The sequence below is a fragment of the Solanum verrucosum genome, unplaced genomic scaffold, assembly GCF_900185275.1.
Source record: "Solanum verrucosum unplaced genomic scaffold, falcon-dt-bn FXZP01000238.1, whole genome shotgun sequence".
Classification (NCBI taxonomy): Eukaryota; Viridiplantae; Streptophyta; class Magnoliopsida; order Solanales; family Solanaceae; genus Solanum; species Solanum verrucosum.
The window spans coordinates 571922-598634 of record NW_026020630.1 but is presented as its reverse complement, the minus strand read 5'-3'; the positions used below and the strand labels follow the sequence as shown (position 1 = coordinate 598634).

The window sequence follows — 26713 nt, the reverse complement described above, 5'->3', positions numbered from 1 at the left end:
TTAGGCCACATGTGAAATTAAGTGCTAAAAAAAATTTAAAAAATCAAATAGATCAATTTTTGAATTTCTTAAACTTTTCAAATAGTCATCTTCTTCATATTTGGTCACAAATTGAGCACTAGATTCATACCCATTAGATCAAATTCTTCTTGATTTAACTTGTAAATTCAACTACAAGTTCACCAACACAAACTCAATGAACCCCAATCAAAAGTTTTAATTAATTTTACAAATTCACAAGACCAATTTATTATTTTTTAAACTTTTTCAAGTTTATCAATGGAGTTTTAAAATTTTCAATAGTCACAATCATCCTTCACATTATTCACATCTCCTCGTTGAAACCATCAAATAAAAGAATGATACTAATATTTTTCAAACCTAAAAAATGAAAATTTCAGAAGAAGTTGAGGCTACTGATTTGTATATAAAAGAAAAAAAGAAGAGGCGGAGAAGAGTGAATGTGGGGCAGGAGAAAGAAGAATGGGAGGGAGAAAGAAGAAAGTTGAGGGTTGTGGTGAGGGGTAGAGGAGAGAGGGCTGGTGGAGAAGAAGAAAGGGTGGGTGTGGGTAAAGGAGGGTTGAAGAAGATGAATCTTATTTTTTAATTTTGTTAAAAAAAATTTAAAAAGTAAAATATTATTTTAACTCACTTCAAGCGCGTGTAATCACGCATATTTCCAACTCACAAATATTAATGTCACATAAGCTCGGTCAATGGTAAGAAGGGTTTAAAATATTGTGTTCTAGTGAGTTTAAGGGTTTGGTTGGCAAAGTGATGCGTAGGAGGGTCCAACTGACAAACGAAGCCAAGTACAGGGGTCTCCCAGCAGGTCATTCCGCCTTATTAAATTAAATGGATTGAGAATGTAGTACTGTAGGGGGGCTTCTATTAAATGGTTAAGTATATAGACCCTTTTTAAAAAAAAAAAAAACTAATAGGAACAATTTTAGAAATATATAATTACCTAACTTAGCTTATTGCAATTAAAATTATAGCCCAAAAATGTTTATTTTTTATGTAAGACAAGAATGAAACTTTTTTTGTTAGGCAGAAAAATAATGTAGCTAATATGTCTACTACAAAACTAGTACCACTATCTAATATACTAGCAATAATGCAATCACTTCTGATATAATGATGATATGATATAAATATATATTTTCTTTGTTTACTAAAAAAAGAACTACCTATTTTCCCGCTAAATTTTTCACTATAAATTATTTAGTGGCTATTCTCATAGATATTTCAAGAGAAAGTTTTATAATTGACATATATAAGACGAATTATTATTAGTTATGTCCTTATTTTTTATCTTTCAAGTTTTAACATTAAACAATTACATGATGTAACATTTTGTTAAATAAAAAAAAAGTAATAAAATGAAATCTAAATCAACAAACAAATTAAAAATAGGCGTAAAATAAGGAGAGTCATAACAAAAAAATATATTTGTTTTCCTTGTTTAGCTCAAACAGTTCTCTCCCCTGTTAATTGTTTTTCAAAACATACTTTTTTTACTCAATATTCGTCTCTCTCTCATCTCAAAACAGTAGTCATCACTGTCTTCTCTATTGATTTTTTTTTCTTCGTATTCGTTTTCGTTTTATATCGTTATAAATTTGGTATACTTTTTATATAAAAAGTGTTTACTTTTCACATGAGTTTTATATAGAAATTTGCATATAACCGCAATGAAATTGATATAATGTTAGTTTATAATTAAAGAATATTTACAATTAACTTGTTTGAATTTAATACCCTTCTTAGTATGAATCTTGTATGAACCAGTGTTTACTCTTGGTATGAAATTAGTATAGATATTGGCTGCAATTGGTATACTATTTATATAACAAAACACAATTACTATTTACAATTGGATTGGAATTGATATTCTTTTGGTATGAATCAGGTAACAACTAGTATTTAAATTTGACATGAAATTGATATAGAATTATACATAATAATGATAAGATATTGGTATACTGTTAATTCCCATTAAATAATATTTACATAATAATGGTATGACGTTGTTATATTCACTCTTGGTATGAAATTGGCATAGATATCGGCAAAAAACTTCTATGCAATTGGTGTACTATTTAACACCATTTTCCTTTTCTTTTTTTGCCCCTTTTGATTTGGAGAAGTGAATATTTTCTTTGATTCTTGTTTCTTCTCATTCGCTGGGTTTTGTTTTTTCTTGGAAGGGGTTATACTCTTTATCGTCGAGTTGCATATCCATCTTGGGCGGTGGAGTTTGAGTTAAAATATTAAAACTTGGAGGCTCTATTTCAACATTAGATACATCCTTTACAAATCTCGAACTCTTTTTAGGTGTATGATAAATTTTTTGATTCTTCAACATGTTTGTTGTGAACCGAACTTTCTGATTTTTGGAGTGTGTACCAGATTTGCAAGATTTTGTTTGACTGAAGAAGAACAATGAAGAAGGTGAAAGAGAGAGTAATGGTGGGTGGAAATAGAAACGTGGGTATGTGGGAGTGGGGATGAGGGTGGGGTGTGATAAGTTAAGAAAATTCCTTGAAAGGTGTAATAGATAATTAATTCTCTCTCATTAATTTTATTTTTCTCTCACCTATTAATTACAATAACATTATATATTATAAATTAATTAAAATGTAATTAATTAAATTAAAACTGATCTGTTAATATTTGTAATTAAAACTTTATAAGTAGTAAGTAATAAAAAAAAAGTAGATGTAAAGGTTGTAATATTAACCCTTAAATATATGTGTGAGGTAATTTTTTCATATTTTAATTGAATCGGTACAAAATGAAAAAAAATAGTAATTGTTTCATATGGAAAAATTAGGAAGCTTCCCACTATTTCACTGTGAATCTGTTTCTCCCATGCATTTTTCCAGTGAGATGATTCAATAAGAAATGAATAGAAAAATCATGTTTTATAGCACAAATTTCTTAATAATTCACGATGAGAAATCCTTTATTTCGAATAGTGCCCACAATGTTGTCATTTTGTAAAGCCATCTGGCCACTTTACAAAACCTCTAAGGCATTATAAATAGGAATGGAGTCATCATGCTTCAGTGTATAATTGGTAAGTTGAAGAAAGTTTTAATTTGCAACTTGGCAGTAGAGACAATATTATTATAAGGTATGCCCTATGTATATATATTTTATTTTATTTTTTATCATTTCATGTAACACTTTAAATTTGCAGAGAAGTAGCTTAATAAGTGAACTACTATTAATTTTTCTTCTTAAAAAGTTACCAGTAGTAATTAGTATTGAGTTTATACAAAATTCCTATATATAGGGTATAATAATCCTAATTAATTAATAGTAGTGGAGACAATCTTAAACTAAAATAAGTAATAAGCTATATGTTAATGAAACTTTTGCCTCTATGGTTTTGGTGTAATAGCATAACTCATGATGTGTGAATTAATGATATGTACTATATCTGAGGTGAAACTTGCTCATTCCTATTTGTAGATTATCTAGAAAAGAGTTGATGGAACTTTGAGCTAGGGTTGCATCATGTTGATCATTCCATTGACAAATTTAGAAATTTTGTCAAGGGTGTTTAAGATTCAATACGTATATATAAAAAAGAATTTTATATGTATTAAAAGATTTAATACTTTTCTTTAAACAAAGTATAATATCTCTTGATAAAAAATGTTTAACTGGTCACCCTTTGATCCATGTAGCTTTGCCACTGGCTGACCCTGACTCATGGAGTTGTGCACACAAACTGTTGCAACAGATCATGAGGTTATAATTACACGTCGCTCTGGAAGTCATCATCCTACTATATGGGGTGACCATTTTCTTGCCTATGTTGATCTTCCGGTAAATAAATATTTTTATATCATCAATATATATATATACAAAACAAGTTCATATGATGACTAATGTATTAATTCCCAAATAGGGAGAAAATGAAGGGGAAGAGAAAGAACATGAAGACCTAAAAGAAGAAGTGAGAAAGATGTTAGTGATGGCTCCTTCAAATTCTTTGGAAAAACTTGAACTAATCAACACAATTCAATGTCTTGGTTTAGCTTATCATTTTGAAAGTGAGATTGATGAATCATTGAGTTACATGTACACTCATTATGAAGAACATTGGATTGGTGATCTTCATGCTATTGCTCTATGCTTTCGATTACTTAGGCAACAAGGTCATTATGTCTCATGTGGTAAGTATCATTCAAATTTAGAAAAAAAATCAATTTTTTCTTTCAACCTCACCATCCGACCCCGCCTTGAGACCCAAGATTCAACTTGAACTCATGACATGCCACCCGATCTCAACTCAAGATTGGACTCGACTCTTGGGTCAAGGTCGGGGTCAGGATTTGGGTTACAGATTGAGGTCAGGATCTAGAGTTGAGTTCCAGATTGAGGTCAAATCTAGGGTCTCGAGTCAAGTTTGGTAGTGGGAAGTTCATGATATTGGGTTGATGTCACGAGCAGGGAGTCGGGTCTTGGGACTCGACTTTCAACCCTGACCAGGGCCTGACATCAACTCTTGAACTTGGTCTGTGCCTAACTCCTAACCCACAATCCCAACCCAAGATTTGACTCCTGACCCCTTATCTAGACCCGGGATCCAACTCAGGACCCAACTCCTACCTCGACTAAGACCTGATCGTGACGCACACTCGAAGTTTGCATCCTTGCTAAAGGGTGGGGATTCAAGTCTGGTATCATAGTATTTGCTAATATTATACCTAAATGCTTTTGGGATAATATGTATTTTCTTCTTACTAACCAAACACCAGAAGACGACCACTTATAATTAGGACCTTTTTTCCTTGCACATAATATATATATATAATTTGAAGCAGATGCATTTAAGAAGTTCACTACTCACCAAGGAAATTTCAAGGAAGAATTGGTTAAGGATGTGCAAGGAATGTTGAGTTTATATGAGGCAGCACAATTCAGAGTACATGAAGAACAAATTCTTGATGAAGCACTAAATTTCACCATTACTCAATTGAAGCTAATTTTGCCTAAATTGATCAACTCCCAACTTGCACAACAAATCACTAATGCCCTCAAGTTTCCAATTAAAGATGGCATTGTGAGGGTAGAAACAAGAAAATACATATCATTTTACCAACAAAATCAAAATCACAATCAAGTCTTACTAAACTTTGCCAAATTAGACTTCAACATCTTGCAAACATTGCATAAAAAAGAGCTATTTGATATCACAAGGTAACTAGTCATTCACATATATATACATCTTAATTAACCTTTATATTATGTTCCAACTAAAAAAAAACACAACTTTTTTGTAGGTGGTGGAAAGAATTGGAAATAGTGAACACATCACCTTATGTAAGAGACAGATTGGTAGAGGCTTACTTTTGGAGTTTAGGTGTCCACTTTGAGCCTCAAACAAGTGTTACAAGGAAAATATTAACAAAAGTTTCATTCCTCCTTTCTATTATTGATGACACATATGATATTTATGGGACACTAGATGAACTTACTCTATTCACTGAGGCAATTGAGAGGTAGTAATACTTATTTTTGTGTATTGATATCTTACAATATTTTTATAATTATTTTTTATATATATATGTAGGTGGAATATTAATGCTTCAGAAGAGTTACCATCATATATGAAGATTATTTACCAATATCTTTTAGATGTTTACAATGACATTGAGAAAGAGTTGGCAAATGAGAACAAGTCATTTCTAGTCAACTATTCCATAAATGAGGTACTTATAAATAAAGTAGCAAATAATATCTACTTGAATGAATTTTCATTATCTACATTGTTCTATTTAAGCTTATCTCATTCTAACTTTTTTATACATTTTTTGGAGAATTTTACTGTAGCAAGTTTCACTAATTTTTATTTTTTTTTCAGATGAAAAAGGTGGTGAAGGCTTACTTTCAAGAGGCAAAATGGTATTATGGGAAGAAAGTACCAAGAATGAAACAATATATGAAGAATGGAATTCCAACAAGTGGTTACCTATTGCTAGCAACTAATTCTTGGTTAGGCATGGGAGAGATAGCAACTAAAGATGCATTTGATTGGTTAAGAACTGAACCTCCCATGCTTGTTGCATCTTGTATCATTGCAAGATTACTCAATGATCTTTTATCACATGAGGTATGTTTATATATACTTCCTCTATCTCAATTTATGTGATGTTATTTGACTTGACACGATAATAGATGTTTATTTGATTAATTTTGTATGTTTATATGATTAGGAAGAGCAAAAAAGAGGAGATGCAGCTTCTGGTGTTGAATGTTATATGAAAGAATATGGTGTTACAAAGGAAGAAGCACACACAAAAATAAGAAAAATAATAGAAAATTATTGGAAGGATTTGAATGAAGAATACTTCAAAGTGGATGTGGCTATTATACCAAGAGTTCTGCTCATGCCTATAATTAATCTTACAAGAGTATCTGAGTTCATTTATAAAGATGAAGATGCTTATACTTTCTCCAAAAATAACTTGAAAGACACCATCTCTAAGATACTAGTTGATCCTATTATATAGACTGATATGAACTTCAATTAAGGGTTGTTTAGTTACTTGTATTAGTAGTATAATAAATAAATAAATACATATTTCATTGTTTAATTTCAGAATAATAGACAGGTGTTTGGTTTCTATGTTAGCAAGATCCACATTAATTATATGGCAATTCCCGTTGAAACTAAATAGAATGACAATTTTGTTATATCACTATTGAAATGCTTATAAATATATTCATTCTGCACTCACACACATCAATACTTGCAAGGCATCATTTACCGTCCTATCACTACTAGAAATAGAGGTTTTTCTCACCACAAATCAATAGGAAATTTATATTATAAAACATGAATTTTTCACTCATTTCCCACCGAACTAGTTCACTGGGAAAACGCACGCAAGGAAACAAATCAATTCCAAACTTCACAAGATGAACAGAAATAGAAGCCCAAGAAAATTTAAGAGAGATAAACAATCTTCTCTTATTCATTTTTTCAGCATGCCGTGATTAAGCCACATATATTACATTAAGAAAAAAGGCCAAAGGTGTTGAGCAAAAAAAACATTCCTACCAGATAAGACTATACTCATAACAAATTCTAACAAATCCCTCCCTCTTCATTAACCAAAAAGCTGCCTCCAAAGTTTCAACTTCTTTTTACTAATGAAGGACATACAAATTACAAACAATGGAAAATCAGCTTGCTCTTAACTCTGATCCACATCATTCAACAAGATGTCTTACCAGCTGCAACCATTGACTCGTCATCGAATTTGTCACTCATTCCCAGAAATCAATCTCAATCTAAAATGAAAGAACAAGAGATGTCTTACATCAGATATGCACTAAGATATACATCAGATGTCTTAGTGCTAAGAACTTACCCTTGTAGGTACGCTAATCAATCGACTCTGTCTCAGATATTCGTGAGCTAGGAAGACTGCAGACGTTTCACTTCCTCCTCAATTCTTTGCAACCATCTAAATCCAAGGTCCGATCCTGCTTTTGCAGCAATTTCAAATTGTTCTCTGGCCAGCTCAATCGGATTAAGCTCAGCATCAACTCCGTTCCTCCTTGATATTCTGCTTGATGACTCCCTCTTCACATAAAATTTCGTTATTGATTCTGGAAGTTCCACACCTGAATGATGCCACATGAAATAGAGAATCGGGAAAAAGCTCGTAACGTATTCCAATCAAGTGTATTGCATTATGTAAACTTAAGCAGGAATCCTATTAAGTTAACAACACTAACAACAACATACCCAGTGTAATCCCACTATTAAGGGCTTAGGGAGGGTAGTGTGAACGCAGACCTTACCCCTACCTTGTGCGGGTAGAGAGGTTGTTTCCGATAGACAAAAACAAGATGGAAGTCGCACCCAGCTAAGTTTATAACGAGAGGGGATAGTCTCACTGTTAGATGTTATAGAATCCTTGTAAGTAGAGCAAGGACACACTTGTCCTTTTTTTACTGTAAATATGGCTTCCGGCACTGCTTCTGTGCTGATGATATATGCAAACAGTTACCTTTCTCAAAAAAGCTAACAAGGGGGGACAAACTACCTGTGAGTAAAAGGGATCCATACGCTATAGCTGCTCCAGCATGACCCTGCATTCAAGCAAAGAAAATTAGGTGGGGATAATCGTAGATAGGCTCTTGACTTATTTGCTAGTAAAACAATTTTCTATGAGGTGGAGCCAAATTACACCAATCACAGTTTCTTAACGCGATATGCTTCCCAAAATGTAATACATAGTTCGATCTGTATGTACTGATTAGTTGCATTCAACAAGCAGTAAAAATGCCTGTACCTTCTGAGATGCTCTATGGAAACACCACAAAGCAGAGCCAACATCCTTTTTCACGCAATCCCCAGTAAGATACACAGCACCTAAGAGGTAAAGTGCACCTGGATGCAACTGAAAAAAAGAACAATTTTCCCAAGAAATTTAGGACATTCATGCAACCAAGAATAACTTCAACGTCACTAATAAAATACACACCTGGTCAACAGCTTTCTCCAAGTAGTAAAATGCTTGCTGATCTGATTGCACATACTCGTTCTGTGAAGACCATCCAATATATAAAAACAGTCAAAATCTTTAAAGAATGTCTTTAAGGCAGAACAATAGAACAGGGGGAACTCAATAAGGTAGTCGATTCTGCACTCCTAAACTAATAATCTCCTCATGGACATGATGGAGCAAAAAAATATCCTAGAAACACACAACATATTAACCTATCAAAGAAGGAAAGCTTGTAAATGACCGAGCTGATATAATACATAACACATACTTGTTTGACACAAACCCACTACTAGGATAGAGTACTTGAAAAGGCTTCAGATATGTGATTATATTGCTCAACCAAAGTGAAATCGATAAACATTATAAAAACACATTGAGAAGGTGTCAGTGAAGCTGAGTCAGTACAGAGCAGTCAAAAGGAGTATGGTGGTTAAATATTATTCAACAGTGAAGGAATGGCACAAAAGTGACACATGGCTATTTGATCCCTTTTGTCCAATGGTTCGGACAACGTCTTTCCACACTTTATTTTTGAAACTGGTAACATAACATCTTCTTTCCACTTTTAAAACAGAGAGTATGCAAAATTGCTGAGTTTTGGTGAATGATTATGAAAGAAGATATCCTTTCCCAGGCACACTTACAGTCAGTTCCTCAAGAATTCTTGTACTTTCCCCTCATTCAGTAACTTCTTCATTTTCCATGTTCATCTACTTCACTTTACAATACCTCAGTGCCCGACAACATACCCATTGCAATCCCACAAATTGGATCTGGGGAGGGTGGCATGTACGCACCTTACCCCTACATTGTGAAGGTAGAGAGGTTGTTTCTGATAAACCTACGGCTCAAGTAAATAGTATCGAAAGACAAATGTGTAAAACAAATACAGTAGCGAAGAAGCTATGCTGAAAACAATAGAGAAGAGAACCATGTTGTAGCTTTGTCTTGTCCTTGTTTATAAATCAGAGTGTTTTTACACAAAATGTAGGTCCACACAGTATGAAAATGACACCAACAGAGAGAAAAGGGAATTTGTCAAGGGTGGTTGCCCAGTCAGTTTGGCATATGATTTTTCCTTTAACCAAACTAACAACCTCTTCAGATGTATTAGAACTGTTTTCTTGTTTTCTCTGAGCTTAGCAATGCCCCTACAAATCAAATCAGCAGAACTTCTCTGTACCTTAAACTTCAAAGTTAGTTTTAGTCTCAATTCTTGGAATCACAATTTAAGCCCACTACCCCTACTCGTGGGATTACGATGGGTCTGTTGTTGTTGTACAATTAAAGCCCATCAAAACTCATGCATGACTTAGGCTTACAATCAAAATTTCAGCAATCTCTGAATGGATCCAGCATGCTATAGCTGGTTGTCAAATTATTGTGCGTTCTGTACAAGTTCTCTCCTCGCAACCGTGAGAGTAGTGACAGAGACATGCAGACTAGCTCCAAATTAGACCACAATTAGTGGATATACTCATAGGCCTGTGCTTTGAATTGCAGTAATGAACGGGGAGCAATGTGTGGATAAGAAGAAATTCACAGAAACACTCATTTGATTAAAAAAAATAAAAATTCATTTTTGTAGTTCATGTCACTAGAAGAGTTCACAAATCATACCAAGAAAAGGAAGATCCTACATACTAAGCTTGTGTCACATATCAAGGTGATGTTAGTCAACTTTTGAGTTCTAAACTCAAACAAATTTGCCTAGGTGTTAAGATGGTCTGTCACTTAAGCAAGAAGAGTCTTAACACCGTACAAACTCATAGGTGGTATAGGATTAGCAATTCTTCTTGACAAAATTGATATGTTCGGATAAAGGAAATCATACCTCGACTCTTAAACGGCAACCTAATTCAAATTGAGCTTCTGGGTCACCCATTTCTGCAGCTTCGACCAATAAAGCAGCTCCTCTGTCATTAAAAATAGGAAGAAATATTAGCTGTAAGTTTTAACATTGTGATTTATGAAGAAGTGCTGAACGTATTCCTCAATTTCCCTTTAATAACTCCATGAAAAAGAACTGAAGGTATCACTCAAGTCAAATAATTAACTCCCTCATCTCATAAGGAAATCAAGAAGTTAGATATCACATATCATGTAAGTAGTGATTGGCTAATCAGTTAGGGAACTTTTTAGAACCTCAATCATATACATGATAAGTTCAAGAATATAAACAGAAAAAGCTTGAAACTAATTAAGTGGAGCGTGAAGACCTATTTAAACTTGCTTAGAAGAATGTAATAATAGCATATGAACAATAATAAATGCCTACACTTTGTAGATGCCCAATCTTCAGACCAAATAGACAAAAACTTACACAGCTTTGCATGCCCCAGGGACATGGTACTTGAGATGAAGTTTTGAAAGCCAATATCTTGCATGCGTATTTGAGTTGTCTGCTTCTAGGGCCAACTCAAAGTTCTCCTTTGCTGTCTAACACATAAGAACCAATGGAAAAAATATTTGATAAGTTCAAAATCAACAAAAAAGAATATTAATGGATAAACTCTACCAAGAAATACATGCCTAAGTATTATTATAAAAGAAAACTAACATACAGACATTCAAAAGAAGTAGATTTAAGATTTAACAAAAGAAAGGCACTTCTTGGTAAATATTGATTGGCATAAGGGAGATGTAATCATGTGAGATGGAAAGAAGCAAACAAATTATGCAACAATGTTATTTTCATAAAAAAGTCTACTGTAAACAGAAATGCTATTGTAGTTTAGCTACCAAGCCAATAGTGGATGCTTCTTCTGTGGAATACCCTCAGTTCTTTAAAACAAAAAAAACTAACTGACATCCTCCGTTTTCAAACACAGAAGACGGCACAAAGCATAAGTTGGATGCTTGACAAAAGAATAGTCAGAGGGTCACCTCAAATGCAGCTATGTAGGGTGCTAAATTTACTCCTGAAAGAAAAATAAATCTACTTAAATTGAACCAACCAGCTCTCTTTACAACCATTAACATCAATAACCTCCATGACATATTCAAGAAACTGGAGAAAACCTAATGATCAATGAGCTACTTTGGGCATGTTGCTATATCTTCTAAATATATGTACAGCAAGGATAACACTCTATTCTAAGGACATAAATATGAAAATTGACAACAATGTCTCTGGGGTTAGTAGCAATTACTGACAGAGGTTAAACACACACACAGAGACACATTAATTTCCTTTGAAAGAACCATAAATAAAAGAAGATTAACTGTATTATGTTATTTTCTACTAAACATACCCTTAGTGGAGGAATGAGACGTTTGTCATTAAGCTCACAATAATCAATTACCCTATCAACTTCCTGCAGAGCATTCCACCCTCTAGCTATGAACTCCATTGCCTTCTTATTTCTGCTGTGCATTCCTCTCTATCAAGAAGCAAAAGTTAGCACTAAAAGAAACTAGAATGCATATCACTACTATCCCAGAATTGCAGAATCGGATTGTATCAGAATTGAAATTTTTACCTCTGAATGGAACTGGAAAGGATGACGACAAAGCTGTTTAGTGACATCTGGATGATAACTAAGCTGTTTAGACACGGCCTTTAGAAGGAATGATCTGAACATTATTTTCCTGCCTGCATTAAGAACCACAAGAATCTTGTCAGTGTCAAATCACTATAGTGGCCTTTTGGTCATTTTTTGATTCATAACACAACCACAAGGATCTTCACCACCATCAAGTCTTCGGAGAAAATACTAAAGCTTAAAAGAACAGTATCTCCATCTAGTGAGGCACCCGACTATATTTAGAGTAGAACATGAATATTATAGATATAATATGTCATGGAAGAATATGGATATACATTAAAGGTCGGTAGATCTTTTTTTTTCATTGTTTGGGGGGATGAGTAGTTAAGAGCAGGAAAATGCTAGGATTCATTGATATTCAAACACAGGGAAAGATGACAAATTACAAAGTAACTTCACAAAGGGTTCCACATCCCAACATATACAAATGACCCCTCAAATGCTCCTTGTTTCTTCAGTTTTAGCAATGGCTTCCTATTACTATAGCATTATAGTAACAGACAACTGATGTATCAATGCAACTAAGGCACAACTAATGAAAGTCCATAAAACACTAAGCTAGCTTTTGGCCATAGAATTTGAATCAGATTTCCAAAAAATTATCTTCATTCATTTATTTGGCCATGAAATTTGATCAAACTCTGATTTTCAACACCACTTTTTGGGAGAAATTTCACTGTCACTCAAAAAAAAATCGAACTTCTTTCAAATATAATGTATGTCCAAACACAACTTCAAAAACTCAATTTTCAATTTTAAAATTCAAAATCTATGGCCAAAAGGGAGTTCTATTCATGCCAAGAAACAAATGGGTAACACCATAAACACCTCAATTCAACAAAATGAAAGAGGAAGAGATACCTAACTCTTGAGGGTCATTCAATTTGTAGAGAAATCGATAAGATTGTACATACCCAGAAAAAGAAAAAAAAAATCGACATGAAGATGAAGAAATCGATATTCCCAGTAGCCAAGCAGCAGCATAGAAGAAAACCCAATTCCATACACTAATTTTGGAATAATTTTGACGAAAAAATTGAACTTTTTTACCTTTCTTAGCAGCACCTGATGCTTCGTCAATGGCGATTAGGAACAAGAAGAAAAGACTCTATTTTTCGACTGCTAATTTTTTTTGAGTTTTCTATTTGAAATATGATATCATAGGTTTATAGGTAAAGCTCGTAAAAGGATGACATTTATAAATATTTTTTAGTTTATAGTTTGAGAATGAAGCTCGTAAAAGAATAACATTTTTTAACTTGTTTGGATGGTTGTTACATGCGTTTCATGTCGAATGATATTGTATTATTTTGAAGAATATAAATAGACTTCTATCATTTTTAGTTTAAGAGAAGTATTGGTAACACCCCTAAATTTGACACATGATAATAGCAAGTGAACTCTTATAAAAGCACGGAGCTCTTGATAAAAAATCGAGAGAAGTGTTAAAAACACCGCTAAATTTAGGAGTATATTTCATACATATTGCAAGATCAGGAGAAATGTGTGTTAATGGGTGTTTAAAGTTTGTCAATAACTCAAAAATGAAACTAATAATGGGAGTCAAGTTTTAGGAATGTAGTACTTCTCTCTTTTAGTTTTCATAATGGTATGTGATGAACAAAGTTGTGATATTGCAAAAAAGAAAGAAGGGTAATAAAGTGATATTATAAGAAAACATAGAGTAAAATAAGATTATGAAATAAAAAATAAGGTCATTGATGAAGGGCAAAGATAATAATATGATAACAACGCATTTAACGATACGAAATAATAAAATTAATATTGTGTTTAAAGTAATAATACCATACGAGACAACATTTAACCAGTAACAACACTCCAAATAAAAGACTGCTAGATAAACGGAGAAGGATAGAAGGGTGAACCCATTATACACCAAATATTGAACTGCACTTCACAGACTTGAAAATTTCTCAATCATCAAGGAAGAAAAAAGTGGAAAGTCATTACAATGTTGCATAGTTCATGAGGGGAACAAATTCACTCTTGGTCAGCATGAATGTTGCAAAAACTTATACAATCTGATGCACTTTCGAAACACTATCAAAACTTACAAATATTTACTTCACCCAAAACTATTCATTCAAAAACGAACTTTGAACAACTGAATTGATCTGAATCATTCATAAACTCCTATACGCCTTCAGCTAAGTCAGTGAGATGTAAAACTATGCTTGTTAACACGACGTATCTAATCTGTACGAAACAAATCAGTTTGCAGCTTGAATCTCCTGAGAACCAAATATGGCAGTATAACCATGCAAGCCATGAATAGAGTGAACTGCAAAACATAGAAGACAAGGCAATGCAGTTCAATCAGATTCAAGAAATGGTTAAAAAGTGGTAAACTCGCAAATGATGAGTCTTTTCTGCCTTTTGTAGGCCATTGTCATTTGATTCTTTCTTTTAATGAACGAGAAATTCCCGACAGCCAGTAACACACGATTCAAAACATTGTGGATAATGGGTCTGCCCCTCTACCCTTCTCTACTTAAATACTCCCTCCATCCCAATTTAAGTGTTTTACTTTCCTTTTTGGTCTGTCATAAAGAGAGTGCTTCTTTCTGGACTACAAAATTTGAAGGACTACATACCTCTTTAATTTAAGATCACAAGATTCAAAAGTCTTCCAATATTTCGTAAACTCCACGCCCAGTCAAACTAAGACACTTAAATTAGGACGGAGGGTAACAGACTTTTGTCTGCAGCAGGGTTCAAAACCACGGATGTGTGCTTAACCCACACATCACGCACTGCGTTCTTACTGCTAAACAAGCCCTTGGGGCAACGTCCTCGTTTGATTCTTTTACACGTTTCATTAGAAAACACAAGTTATTTCAAGCTGGTCAACTGTTTATTCATCAAACAATTGGAAATTGTTCTACAGGTGAATCAGAAACATAAAGGGACAGCAATAGTGGAAGGAAATAAATCACATTTAGCTAAACTCAGGACATACCACAAGTGGAAGGGTCAACAAGCTCCATATAGGCCACAGAGCACAACAGAACCTGAAACAAACAACTTGTACTTTAACAAAACAGTCTCATTTGATCTAGACTTTTGAATTGAAACTATATATGTATGTTATTATTTGAATGCACGTGTAATTCATGCAATCATAATGTCTCTTACAAGAGGAAAGATAGGATCCCAAGCCCAGTGATGTAGGGAAGGGCAGCTGTACTGGAAATCTCCCACTTCTCATAGGACTTCCGGACACCCAAAGCCAACATACTTGTGTGGATGAAAAATAAAACATTCAAACCAACACCAAACATCCCAATGTAAAGTGGTAATCTGCAGCAGAAATGTGAAGAATCAATGAAGGTACTTGATATCAAACAACAGAAAGCTACCACATCATGGCAAAAAACAGTTAAAGATACATTTGCTCGAAGCATTATAAGTAAAAAAGTCGAGAAGCTAGTAATTCCTGGATATCACATGCATGTTACTAACAGATTAACAGCTGCAGTTTGCTAACTTACAACACGCTTACATGAAAGAACTGTGTGGGAATGATGGAAAACAGATAGATGGAATGCACGCAAGTACAGACAGATTTGAAAATTTAGATATTTTGTATTTAACTAAGATATTTGGATGCTTTTGTATCTGTAATGATCCTCGAATAGTTGCTCTCCACCATATGAAAGATTTATATCGAAACGACATCTTTACCCAATAGGTTATGAACTATGTTTGATGGTAAACATTCAATCTTTCATCTCTTAACTTATCATGATTTAAAAATAGGCTATCAAAGGAGATGCGGAAGTGAAGTTTACACAGTCCAATAGGATCAGTGGATGAAGAAACTAATTAAGCACTAGTTGAGCTCTATATATGAATGAATCCAAAAGATCCAAACTACAAATGTGCCACATATTCCCTTGCATTCCTCCATTCCCTACACATATGTTATTTTATTTCTTTTATCCAGAGTAAAATTAAAAGTGAAGAGTGCAGGGAAGCTGGTGCACAAATCCAGGGGGCACGCAAGGTTCGGGAAAGGGCCGCACCCCAAAGTGAAGAAAAGTGAGCTTATTTCATTGATTACCATGGAGTATTTCAAATAACCTACAATTGATTGGACACCCTACACCTCTGATACAGTGTTTCTCATCTCTGGAAATGTTTCAGAGATTACTTCCTAGAATTCATGATTCAACTAAAGGAGAATTTTAGTATTCCCTCCATTTCATTTGTTTGTCTCACTTTCCTTTTTAGTTTGTTTCAAAAAGAATGCCTCTTTCCTTTTTTGGCAACTTTTTAATTCTAACTTCCAACATGACATGTTTAAGACCACAAGATTAAAGGGCACACTTTGGTACATTCTACATATCTTCAGTTTAAAGACCACAAAATTCACAAGTCTTCTTTACTTTCTAAAACTTCGTGGCAAGTCAAAACCAGACAAACAAATTGAAATAGAGGGAGTACTTAACAAAAGGTGCTTTGCCAACTCAGTGGGAGTGTCAAATGGAGCCAACCTGAGGACCCATATCAAGACAAAGAAGATGCAGAACAGATGAAAAAGATGACTAACAAGTAATGTGCTCCTAGACATTCCTGACATCTAATAATTTGAATGCTTCTAACAAAAAAACAAGTTACTTGAAGCACTAGAGTTGCTTATCATTTTCGCTATGCAATAGGATAAAAGCATTATAAACAAACATATCGATTCGGCCAAAGCAAAAGGTTGTTTGGAAATCTTTCAACTAATAACTCGAAGCAAATTTGACATGGTTTACTTATGCTAGTTTAAAACCAATCAGTCAAATTCAAGGAAACTATATGACAGTAACTACCTATCAAGCGCAGTAGCTAAAACATTAGCTACATCTATCCAATAATCTGAATTCTGATGTGAGCTAAAAACATCAAACAAGAGCAATCTACCAACTATTCGGGCAGTAGTATATTAGTAAACAACTAATCTACACTTTTTTTCACCTATCCTCCTGTGGTATTGAGATATAGTTATTGATAACCTATCATGCCAAGTTTATTTAACCATCCCTCTCTTTGTTTTCCCTTTCTTCACTTTAGGTGGGAAAACAGTCATGCAATATATAGAATATCAAATATGTTGCTTTAAAGTAATAAGTCAAAAGTATAAATTGAACAAGTAGGCTCACCTCCTAATTCGATCATCATGCCACAAAAGGAAAATCAAATTATGATGCCGATCACCATAGTATACAATGAATATTGCAGAAGCAATCCAAAGAAAATTCTCTAAAATCTCAGTCCATGTTCTTGTCCTGGGAATTGAATGTGATTGTGATACAAATCTAGAACAAGCATCATCCTCAAGATCATCGCCACTCGAACCATATCCTTGACTAAGCCTCTGCCTCACATATCTACCGCTACCAGCAGGTGTTCCACCAGACATATTAACAAAATTGTTCTAAAGCAAAAAAATCAACAAATTTATGTATACAACTCCTTTCTAACTCCTTGAAGCCAATCTAGCGGAAACCAACCAACCAAACATGTCAGCAACAACCAACCAAAGATTCCAAATTCTCTAAAAACTCCTAACAAATATCCAAACCCCAATTCACTTGTAAAAAGAATCAAACAATGCAAACTATCTAACAACAAAAAGTAACTGTGTCTCTTCAGTTACCAAATTGCAGCTCATTCACCTGGCACCCTACATGCCCAGTTGAATCAAAAACTCAACTATATCATCCAATCTGTAAAACCCATATCAAAAAACTCAAAATTCTCACAACCCATATAAAAAAACTCAAAATTCTAACAAACCCATATAAAAAAAATAATCAAAATTCTCTAAAACCCCATCATGAAACTCAAAATACTCACAACCCCAAATCAAAGATCACAACTTTCTGACAACCCAATTCAGGAATACCCAAAACTACTACAATAAATCAAGAACCCACATCAATGGCCTCAAAATTTCGACCCAGCAAAAAAAAAAGTAGAATTCTCGAATACCCAAAACGTAAAACTTCAGTTTTTTTTCAGATTAGAGTTATCAATGAAGAATTCAATACAGATAAGCACAACAGCAACGGTTAAACACAACAAGTGTTGCTAATAATGACAACAAAAAAGGCCATGAATGGTTTTTTAGAGCTTTTTTTGCTTTTTTTAGAGAGAGATCTGTGCATATAAACTGATGAGTATTGAAGAAAAAAATTGACAGTTGGTAATGCCAGATTCGTTTCTTGAATTGTACCTTTAGGTATGAAGTATTGATTAAAACCTTAATCTTCGTTATATGTGGAGTAAATGTTTTTATTTTTTCAATTTTGATTTAGTATATTGTTTTGTGCATGAAATATCAAAAATTACTTTTAGGTATATGAGAATGAGATGGTTCGGATATATAAAGAAGAGACCAACAAAATTGAAAGACGTGTGAGAATTGACTATAATAGGTCTTAAGAGAGGTAGAGGGAAGTCAAAGAATTATTTGAGTATTAAAGATACATATGATATATTTGCAGTTTATCGAGGATATAACTCTTAGGAGTCATTTGGTGTGAAGGATAGGTACTTCTGAGATTATTTATCTCATCATTTATGTCTTAGTGATGAGATAAGTTATAAGTATCTCATATATATGGTGAAAAAAATCATTCCAAATAACTTATCTCGGGATAACTTATTCCCAACCAAGCGACCCCTTAGATTGGAGAATATGGATTATCCCGAATAATTTGTTCCTAACCAAGTTGCCCCTTAGATTAGAGAATATGGAGTAGGAGTGGCTCAACTCTAAAACCACTAACAAGAGAGAGTTCACTTCCAACCTGAAGATAATGACTTTAGACCCTCGAAATTATTATTATTATTATTACTATTACTAGAGTTTTGCTATCATATTTTTCAATTCTATTTTACCTATTATTTTCTTTTCAAATTTATTTTAATATACTTCAATTGAACCAAAAGTGTTTACTAGATATATTGTCATTATTGTCCTCGTAGTCAATATTGGGTATGCAACGGATACACCTAATTATAAGCATTATACCTAATTGTGTGCATCCTAAGAAAGATACCTCCATTTTATAAAATAAATAAATAAAATGAACATCTTGAGATTAACTTAAAATTCAATATATTGTGTGGCTACTCCTAACTGAAACTAACCTTATGAATTATGATATAAATAACATAAACAAATTTTGTTACACTATCATGAGACATGTATTTAGATAAATATAGTAATATACCGCAATATGATCCCTCCATTTTTAATCAGAGTCTCAAATTCGAGTCTCGATATGGAGAAAATCTTGATAAGCTAATATATACCGCCTAAAGTTGCGATAGGTTGGATATGATTCCTTCGCTCTTAATCAGAGTTTCGATATGGAAAAAATCTTGATATGGAGTGTTCCCCTTTACCCTTGAATGTGTCTAACGTATTATAAATTTAAATTTAATTGAGATTTCAATATGAATACTGAATACCGAATAGAAAAAAAAAGATATAGTAATATATTTGGGTGAAGACAAGAGTGAAAATATTAAAATAGTAGGACCGTATTGCCTTTTGTGCCATGGCAATTAGTAATGTCCAAAGTGAGCATGCTTTGCTTGCCCACAACTCCACTCCTTTTATTACTTTTTAAAATGTCTACTTGAGCCAACAAAAACCACATCCCCACAAATATTATCTTAATTTAAAAGATTATTGTTAAACAAAGCTTGAATACATAAAATTCTTTGTATACTTGGATAAAAATAATGATAATAACTACAAATGGGTATAAGTTAAATAGTTTTTTTTAAGTGGAGTTCATGTTGATGAAGCTTCTCTTATTAGTGGTTTATTAGTCTTGTCAAAAATTGTTATCTTATTTATTGTGATCAAAGTGTTTGGTTTATCTCTTATTAATAAGCCTTAATGAATGATGAATTTGGTTAAAGACAGACTAAAGAAACCTAATTAATAATTTAAAATGCACACTCAACTCTTCACAGCCACAAATAAGAGGTTGCTTTCTACATGTTTTGATGATTTGAACTACAAAAACTTTACTTGAAAACAGAAACTTTGAAAATATTTCTTCTCAACAAATCAAGACTTTAAATTGTTTTTAGTTGCAAATGTATAAATGAAGTAGGTTTCCAAGAAATGTAGGCAAGATGACGACGACAACAACAGCATACCCAATATAATAAAAAAAAAGTGTACAAGTGAAATCTGGAGAGGTTAAGATGTACATAGACCTTGCTTAAAGGAGGACAAGAAAATAACAAGTGTATACACAAGAACCTAGAGTTTCTCCAAATGATGGAATAAATCCAACAAACAATTTACTTTAAAAAATTGAATCCACAATGATTTAGCTTATGAGCTATTGGATGTATGATATTCTCAGCTACATAATTTGTACAGACAAAAATTCTTCGAAGAAACAAAAAAAAAAACTACAAATACAAGTACAGAATGTTAGATACAATTCAATGGCCTGCAGTACTACTAACGCTAACCATATCCATTAAGGTTGAGTATAGCACTTCTAAAGATAAATAACCTAAAAATTTCCTTGTTTCGGATTCACCACTGTTAACGTCCATTTGAAGTTTGTTTTCTTCAGAGAATCCATCGCCCATCACCAACCACCAGGAAATACATCCTTGAATATCTTCAGGGTCTACGTGTGCCACAAGACTGAGTGTTTCCCCTTGCTCTAGCTCAAATGACAAGGATAAGAAATCCCGGTTTGCTTTGATACCAACCATAAGGGCTTCTTCATGAAGCCACCGTATCACTTGGCTGGCAACCTGTAGCAGAAATTGATAGCTTGAAATAAGGACATATTGATGACCATGTTGCTGCAAGATGGAAATGGCATTGCTTTCCAACGTAGATTGTATACTGATTTGTTAATCAAAAGGAAAGGTACAAATGTGACGCTTTTGCTTTTCCCTTTTTGTGATATCTGAGAAAATGGAGCTCAGGACTTTGAGATTCCCTATGATGGTGGGCCATTATTCCCTTGTCTCCCCATCCCCCGGGGCAAACTGGTAAAAGGTTTGAAAAGGATAATAGGTTTGCCCCTCTATACAACCCCAATTAAATGTCAGGCTTTTGTCTGCGACAAGGTTCAAACTCGTGACAGACGCCTAACTAAAGTCCGTGGTTGGAGGTGGGTGAGGGGTGGGGTTTTACATTTCTGGTGTTTCTATGGTAACAAAACAACATTCTCCCTCACCATCATGACCATAGCTATCCACCAGAAGTTTGGCCCCTGACCACAAGATAAAAAATTATCCTAGGCAGCAACACAAACAGTTTGAAAACCTTTGTCGCTATCACCCTCTATGTGCTACTCGTGTCACATAAATCACTCCAAGCAATACAACAGAAAAAGACTCAAAGAGCTCGGATGGTTCAACTGAATCACAGGAAAAATAAAAAATGTCTAGGATCATAGGCTTTCTTTAAGGAAGGACCAGTTCTAGGATGAATAGAAGTTTATCCAGCCAGAAAATGAACTATTCTTCATAGCATGTCACACTTTCTGATATCAAAACACAATAGTAAAGAGGAGAAGGTGGAGGAGACAGACCTGCTGCAATAGTACCATTGGAAGATCTGACAAGTCACAGTCATATCTGTTCATAGGGCAAGTACTATCAGGCTTTCCTTTGAAGAGGCCAACAACATTAGGAGCACCTTCCCCTTCCAGACTGATGCAATCATCACGCACCATGACTTTTGTACGAAAGTGAAATTTCACATTCTTTACATAGTCAGATGAGTGAGACAGGCTTCCTGCATGGAGAATTGACTCAGGTACATCCATGGAGAGCGTCCATGATGATGTTCGAGAATGCCAAGTGGGATGCGATATCAATTGGACATATGGTATCCTGCTAACCTACAGACAAAACAAGAAATTCTTCAGATACATAATGGTTACATTGCCAAGCAGTTTACAAACCCAAACAGAAAAGTTCATACCAGACTTTCAAGCTCAGCAAGGACTTTGTTTGAGAAGATCCTATGAGCTAGAGAGATGCAGAAATGTCCCAAAAGGTTGGGACCATCTTTCATGGGCTGAGAAGATAATTGAGGTTTACCCAAAGATGATAATCTATTTTTGGCTTTTATAAACACATGTTCATGAAAAAGTTGTTGCAAATAAATTTCAAAACTAATTCGATTGGGAAACCCCAACTTTTTGAAGTCAAGTTTCCCTTCATCTAGTTTTGAAGCATCAACTGATTCAAAAGGCACAATAGCAGTTTCTGAATGTTCATCACCCACAGCATTAGCTGTCTGACCATCATCAGTAGATGGTACAAGTGAAATGGACAGAGAAGCTCTTTGACCTATACTTAAACGTAACAAGTTTTCTTGTATTCCTGTCACGTCGGCACCCAAAGCTGGATTAAATGCTTCACGATTAACCAAATCAAACACCTGCAACAAGGACCAAATAAATAATCAGAAAACAGAAGTAGGTCACAAAAAATGAATAAGAAAAACTCAAAGGGTACTAGAAAGAGAAAGGAGGGAACCTAGAAATATACCTGCTCATCAAAGATTGCTCGATGAACTTCACGGAGTGTTGAATGAGTTTCTCTCACATGCTCATCATCACTTTTTTCTCTCTTAGTTTCTCCAGAAGAATCCTCAAAAGAGCCCTTTGGTTTCAGTCTGCTATGTTTTATGACACCACTAGGTGCACTTGCACAGAGAAACTCAAATTGAAGAGTCCGGCAGGATTTTGGCGGCAAATTCACAGCCAGCATCCCAGCTGGGTCATGCTCAATACGCACCACAGATGCAGAAGATGGGCGAAATGCAACCGCTGGATCATATAATGAAGTGTCAAATAAATCAATGTAAAACCCTTCATTTCCAGAAGCAGCAGCAACCATCCGATGCCATTTAACCTTCCAATTTTGCTGCAATCTATCAGCTCATCAAGAAATAGCCAAAAACTTTGAGGAAAGGCACAAAGACATGGTAGTCTAAATGACTGAACACATATGTTCCACAATGTACTAATACTGTTAGTAGCCACAAAGAACAAACCTGATAAGAGCACCATAAAATCTTGCTTCTCTAGCCACTTGTTGTTCCAAAGCTTTGGCAGATTGCTTAAAATATTTCCCCAAATGCTGCAAAAGAAAAGCCAAATTACGAAACACATACAGCTTTAACTCATATATATACACATCAACCATAACATCTTGCAGAAGGGATAAAGAAAAATACACGGAAGCATTGCAGCTTGGTTGCCATAGACACAGCAAGGTCTGACAGATGCTCATTGGGCAATTGCTTTGGCCTGGTCATGCTAGCCACTGTCACTGCATCGTTTGCCTCCACCTGTATGCAGAACAGCAGAGTCAATAATACAATATATAATCCACAGTTCCTACTAATTTATTCAGCTTATTATGCCTAAGAAAGGTGCTGTCTTAAATGCCAGGGAGAAGGGGCAGGAAGGGATTGAAGGAGCAAATGGACTGACGAATCTCATGCCACTTAAATAACTAGCCAAAAGCTTAAGTCAAATTTTCTAATCCTTAGTTGTCTCTATCATTCTGATAATGAGGAGTAAATTAATATGCTAGGGACATTATCATATGCCTTTTCTAGGTCAATGAACACCATGTACAAGTCCCTCTCCTTTTCCCTATACTGCTCAAACAATCTCCTTTCATGGCTTCAAGCTGAATTGGTTCTGACACACCCCTCCTCATCCTCATCTGGACCACCCTCTCCCAGACTTCCATAGTGTGGCTTAGTAGCTTGATACCGGTGTAGCTATTGAAATTCAGAATAGCCACGTTGATTCAATTCAAAAATCCAAAACATCCCTGCTACCGAGTAATAGAAATGTGGTGTATCCAACTTTGCACCTTTCCAAAAGGCCTTGCTTTATCACGCACACCTGGAATTCCCTATTGGAACAAATTAGAGGTAGCTTCTGTCTTTAGTTATTAATTCCTATGTTGTAAATAGGATGCCTTGAATCTTCTCTCTCTAACCACTTTTCAAGTACATTCACGATCATATATGTGTGTATTTCACAGTTCTCTATTGTATTTTTTGAATTAGATTCATACCTTACTAATATTGATAACTAAATAACAATGTTCCAACCCACTCTCGTGATAAACCTCAACTTTGAATCAAAACCAGTGTGCTCTATTCTCATAAATGAAATTTCATTACATTTATCCATGATGCAAACACTACTCCATATCTTTCAGTCTAAAACTGCATGCCCACAAAAACTCAATTGACCAATAATGAGTACAGCAAAAGACAAATATTTTCCACTTTCAAGCACATTATCAGGCTAAAACACACAGTTTCCTTCTTATGGTAAATGCAAGAAACACAACCAGCTAGGCACAAGACATACTAAACATTTACCAACAAATAATCAATCAACTAACACCTCAATCCCATAATAGTTGGCATTGAATAAACCTCAGTATCAAGGCGGAGCTAGAGTGTGGGAAGCAGGTTCAGCAGAACCTACTGGTTTTAGCCCAAACCTTGTACGTTTCATATGAAATTCATTTAATATGTACAAATTATTAATTTAGAAACCATTAACCCAAAAAGACTAAAATCCCAAACCTAATCTGCTCACCATTCATTTTGCTCTATTCAAGTTTATTTCACTAGAATACTAAATTACTTGTCTGGGTTCTCTAAATCTCACAATTATCCCTACACTGACATATTAGTCTTTGACCAGACTCCACACAAACACCAGACCAGATGTAAATATAACAACAATTAAAACTTAATTTGAACTATTTTCTATCAAAACTCTATAGAAATGAAGTTCAATCATTAAAATTATAATGTCACAAAATTCTATATGGTGAGCCAAAATGCTAATGTTAACACTTACAGTGTGAATGAGATCGATAATGACTTGAAGCTCTTGATGAGCCAATCGCAAATTCTCCACCAAACTCTGCCATTGCCACGGCTGACTGCTACTTGTCTCCTTTGAAGAAGTAGCACTACTGCTTTTCTTCTGCTTCTTACTTGGCTCCTCTCTTTCCACTGCCCACGCAAAATCAATCCTCCTAATCAAATTCACCGTTTTCTCATCGTATCCTATATCACTGCAACAATTACGCAAAATTTAAATGTAAATATCCAGCTCACAAACTGATTATGCATGAAATTCTACATTTTTATATATAGAGAGAAAGAAAGAGTACGAAGGGAAGCGTTCAGCGCCTTGTTCTTCAATAAACTCTAAACGCTTGATCGGAAGCTTGTCGACGGAGATTTCCAGATCGCCGTTCATTTTTCAGGGAGATTTTCCGGGTAGAAGTGTCGGAGAAATCCTAAATTGTGCCCTAAATCGGGGAAGATACCCGTCGAAAAGAATTGGGCTTTGGTTTGCTAAATTCATGGGCCTATTAAGATCTGGGCTTAATCATTTAAGAACCACACTATGGCCCATTGTATAGTTAGCAAGACTTTTTGGGTAAATGAAAATCTTGTAAAATACTTAAAAGACTATAAATTCTTGAGTAAATTTTAGGTTTAGCAAACATAAAAATTATATTTGTATGTCATGGCTATAGTTTGTATAATTGCGCTCAATAACAAACTTTATGTTTGCTATGGCAATTAATATGTATATTTCGGCATACCTATACATAAAAATTTGTATCTGGGTCTATTTGTATATTTCAGTATACAAATGGGACCTGCAATTAATTTTTATACAACACATATGTATACCGAATGAGTCTATTTGTATATTTCGGTATACAAATGGGTCCTGAAATTAATTTTTATACAACACATATGTATACCGAATGAGTCTATTTGTATATTTCGGTATAAAAATGGGTCCTGCAATTAATTTTTATACAACACATATGTATACTGAATGAGTCTATTTGTATATTTCGGTATACAAATGGGTCCTGCAATTAATTTTTATACAACACATATGTATACCGAATGAGTCTATTTGTATATTTTGGTATATACAAATGGGATGGCAAAAAGTATGAAATGTTTGCTGCGAATTACAAATAAAAGAAACTATGGCTATAACATTTAATTTAAATTAACAGTTTGCTATTTTATACAATTTTCCCTAAATTCTTTTATATCAAAACTCAAATTCAAATTTTCTTCTCCACAATCTATATATCATTCTAACATGTGTAAGGTGGCTAACTCTCATTGTCTAGAGGAAAGTTATAAGTCTTATATTCATGCATAACTTTCGTATTAAGATTAACACGGTTAATAATATTAGTACATATATTAAGTCAAATAAATTTTATGGGTGATTAAATTGTACTTGAATACATAGTAATAAAATATCTTAGTTCCTTTTCATTCTTGGCGGCTAAGGAATAATTTATATAGTGGCAGATCGATCTAATCACGAGTTCATAGATTCAGAAAATTCAAGATTTGATCTTAAACATTATAGTAACAGATACAACTCTTTGACAATAAAATTATTCCATATCTATTTTTGACGATGCATTAATATACATGTGAAATTTTATAAAGAAAATCAATTAATATCATATTTATAGAAATTTGTAATATAAAAGTATATATAAATGAATTTTGTATTA

General features: G+C 34.1%; 4 protein-coding genes across 7 annotated transcripts in view; 1 reads left to right on the top strand and 3 right to left on the bottom strand.

Moving 5' to 3' along the window:
* LOC125811568 (uncharacterized) overlaps nucleotides 1–13202 on the bottom strand; it is a 40631-nt gene extending 27429 nt beyond the window's left edge. Inside the window, exons 1-9 of one of the 4 annotated variants that reach the window (XR_007441922.1) lie at nucleotides 13139–13202; nucleotides 12023–12131; nucleotides 11795–11923; nucleotides 10864–10979; nucleotides 10375–10456; nucleotides 8517–8576; nucleotides 8325–8432; nucleotides 8076–8121; nucleotides 7395–7650 (exon numbers count right to left, since the gene is read on the bottom strand). Coding sequence is in view for 3 of the 4 variants with exons in the window: in XM_049491079.1 (XP_049347036.1) it covers nucleotides 7442–7650; nucleotides 8076–8121; nucleotides 8325–8432; nucleotides 8517–8576; nucleotides 10375–10456; nucleotides 10864–10979; nucleotides 11795–11923; nucleotides 12023–12124 (852 nt within the window). In the remaining variant the exon portion in view is untranslated. Of the gene's footprint in view, nucleotides 1–7242; nucleotides 7651–8075; nucleotides 8122–8324; nucleotides 8433–8516; nucleotides 8577–10374; nucleotides 10457–10863; nucleotides 10980–11794; nucleotides 11924–12022; nucleotides 12158–13138 lie in introns of those variants that run through there. The other 3 variants (XM_049491079.1, XM_049491080.1, XM_049491081.1) reach the window with 3 other exon arrangements.
* On the top strand, nucleotides 3724–6575 carry LOC125811586 (terpene synthase 17). The gene is made up of 7 exons (XM_049491106.1): nucleotides 3724–3840; nucleotides 3923–4190; nucleotides 4842–5217; nucleotides 5301–5519; nucleotides 5591–5729; nucleotides 5882–6130; nucleotides 6234–6575. Exons 1-7 carry the CDS (start codon nucleotides 3724–3726, stop codon nucleotides 6528–6530), a joined length of 1665 nt encoding a protein of 554 aa, XP_049347063.1. The 3' UTR covers nucleotides 6531–6575.
* Nucleotides 13203–14068: 866 nt separating the features above from the next.
* Nucleotides 14069–18260, bottom strand: LOC125811573 (uncharacterized). Its single transcript, XM_049491087.1, has 4 exons — nucleotides 17257–18260; nucleotides 15245–15409; nucleotides 15069–15120; nucleotides 14069–14390 (listed from the first exon to the last, which is right to left on the bottom strand). The coding sequence occupies exons 1-4, from the start codon at nucleotides 17514–17516 to the stop codon at nucleotides 14301–14303; spliced, it is 567 nt and encodes a 188-aa protein (XP_049347044.1). The 5' UTR covers nucleotides 17517–18260; the 3' UTR covers nucleotides 14069–14300.
* Nucleotides 18261–20373: 2113 nt separating this feature from the next.
* On the bottom strand, nucleotides 20374–25515 carry LOC125811552 (mediator of RNA polymerase II transcription subunit 17). The gene is made up of 8 exons (XM_049491057.1): nucleotides 25322–25515; nucleotides 25003–25222; nucleotides 23343–23456; nucleotides 23160–23245; nucleotides 22652–23036; nucleotides 22080–22541; nucleotides 21685–21996; nucleotides 20374–20896 (listed from the first exon to the last, which is right to left on the bottom strand). The coding sequence occupies exons 1-8, from the start codon at nucleotides 25408–25410 to the stop codon at nucleotides 20573–20575; spliced, it is 1992 nt and encodes a 663-aa protein (XP_049347014.1). The 5' UTR covers nucleotides 25411–25515; the 3' UTR covers nucleotides 20374–20572.
* Nucleotides 25516–26713: the final 1198 nt, after the last annotated feature.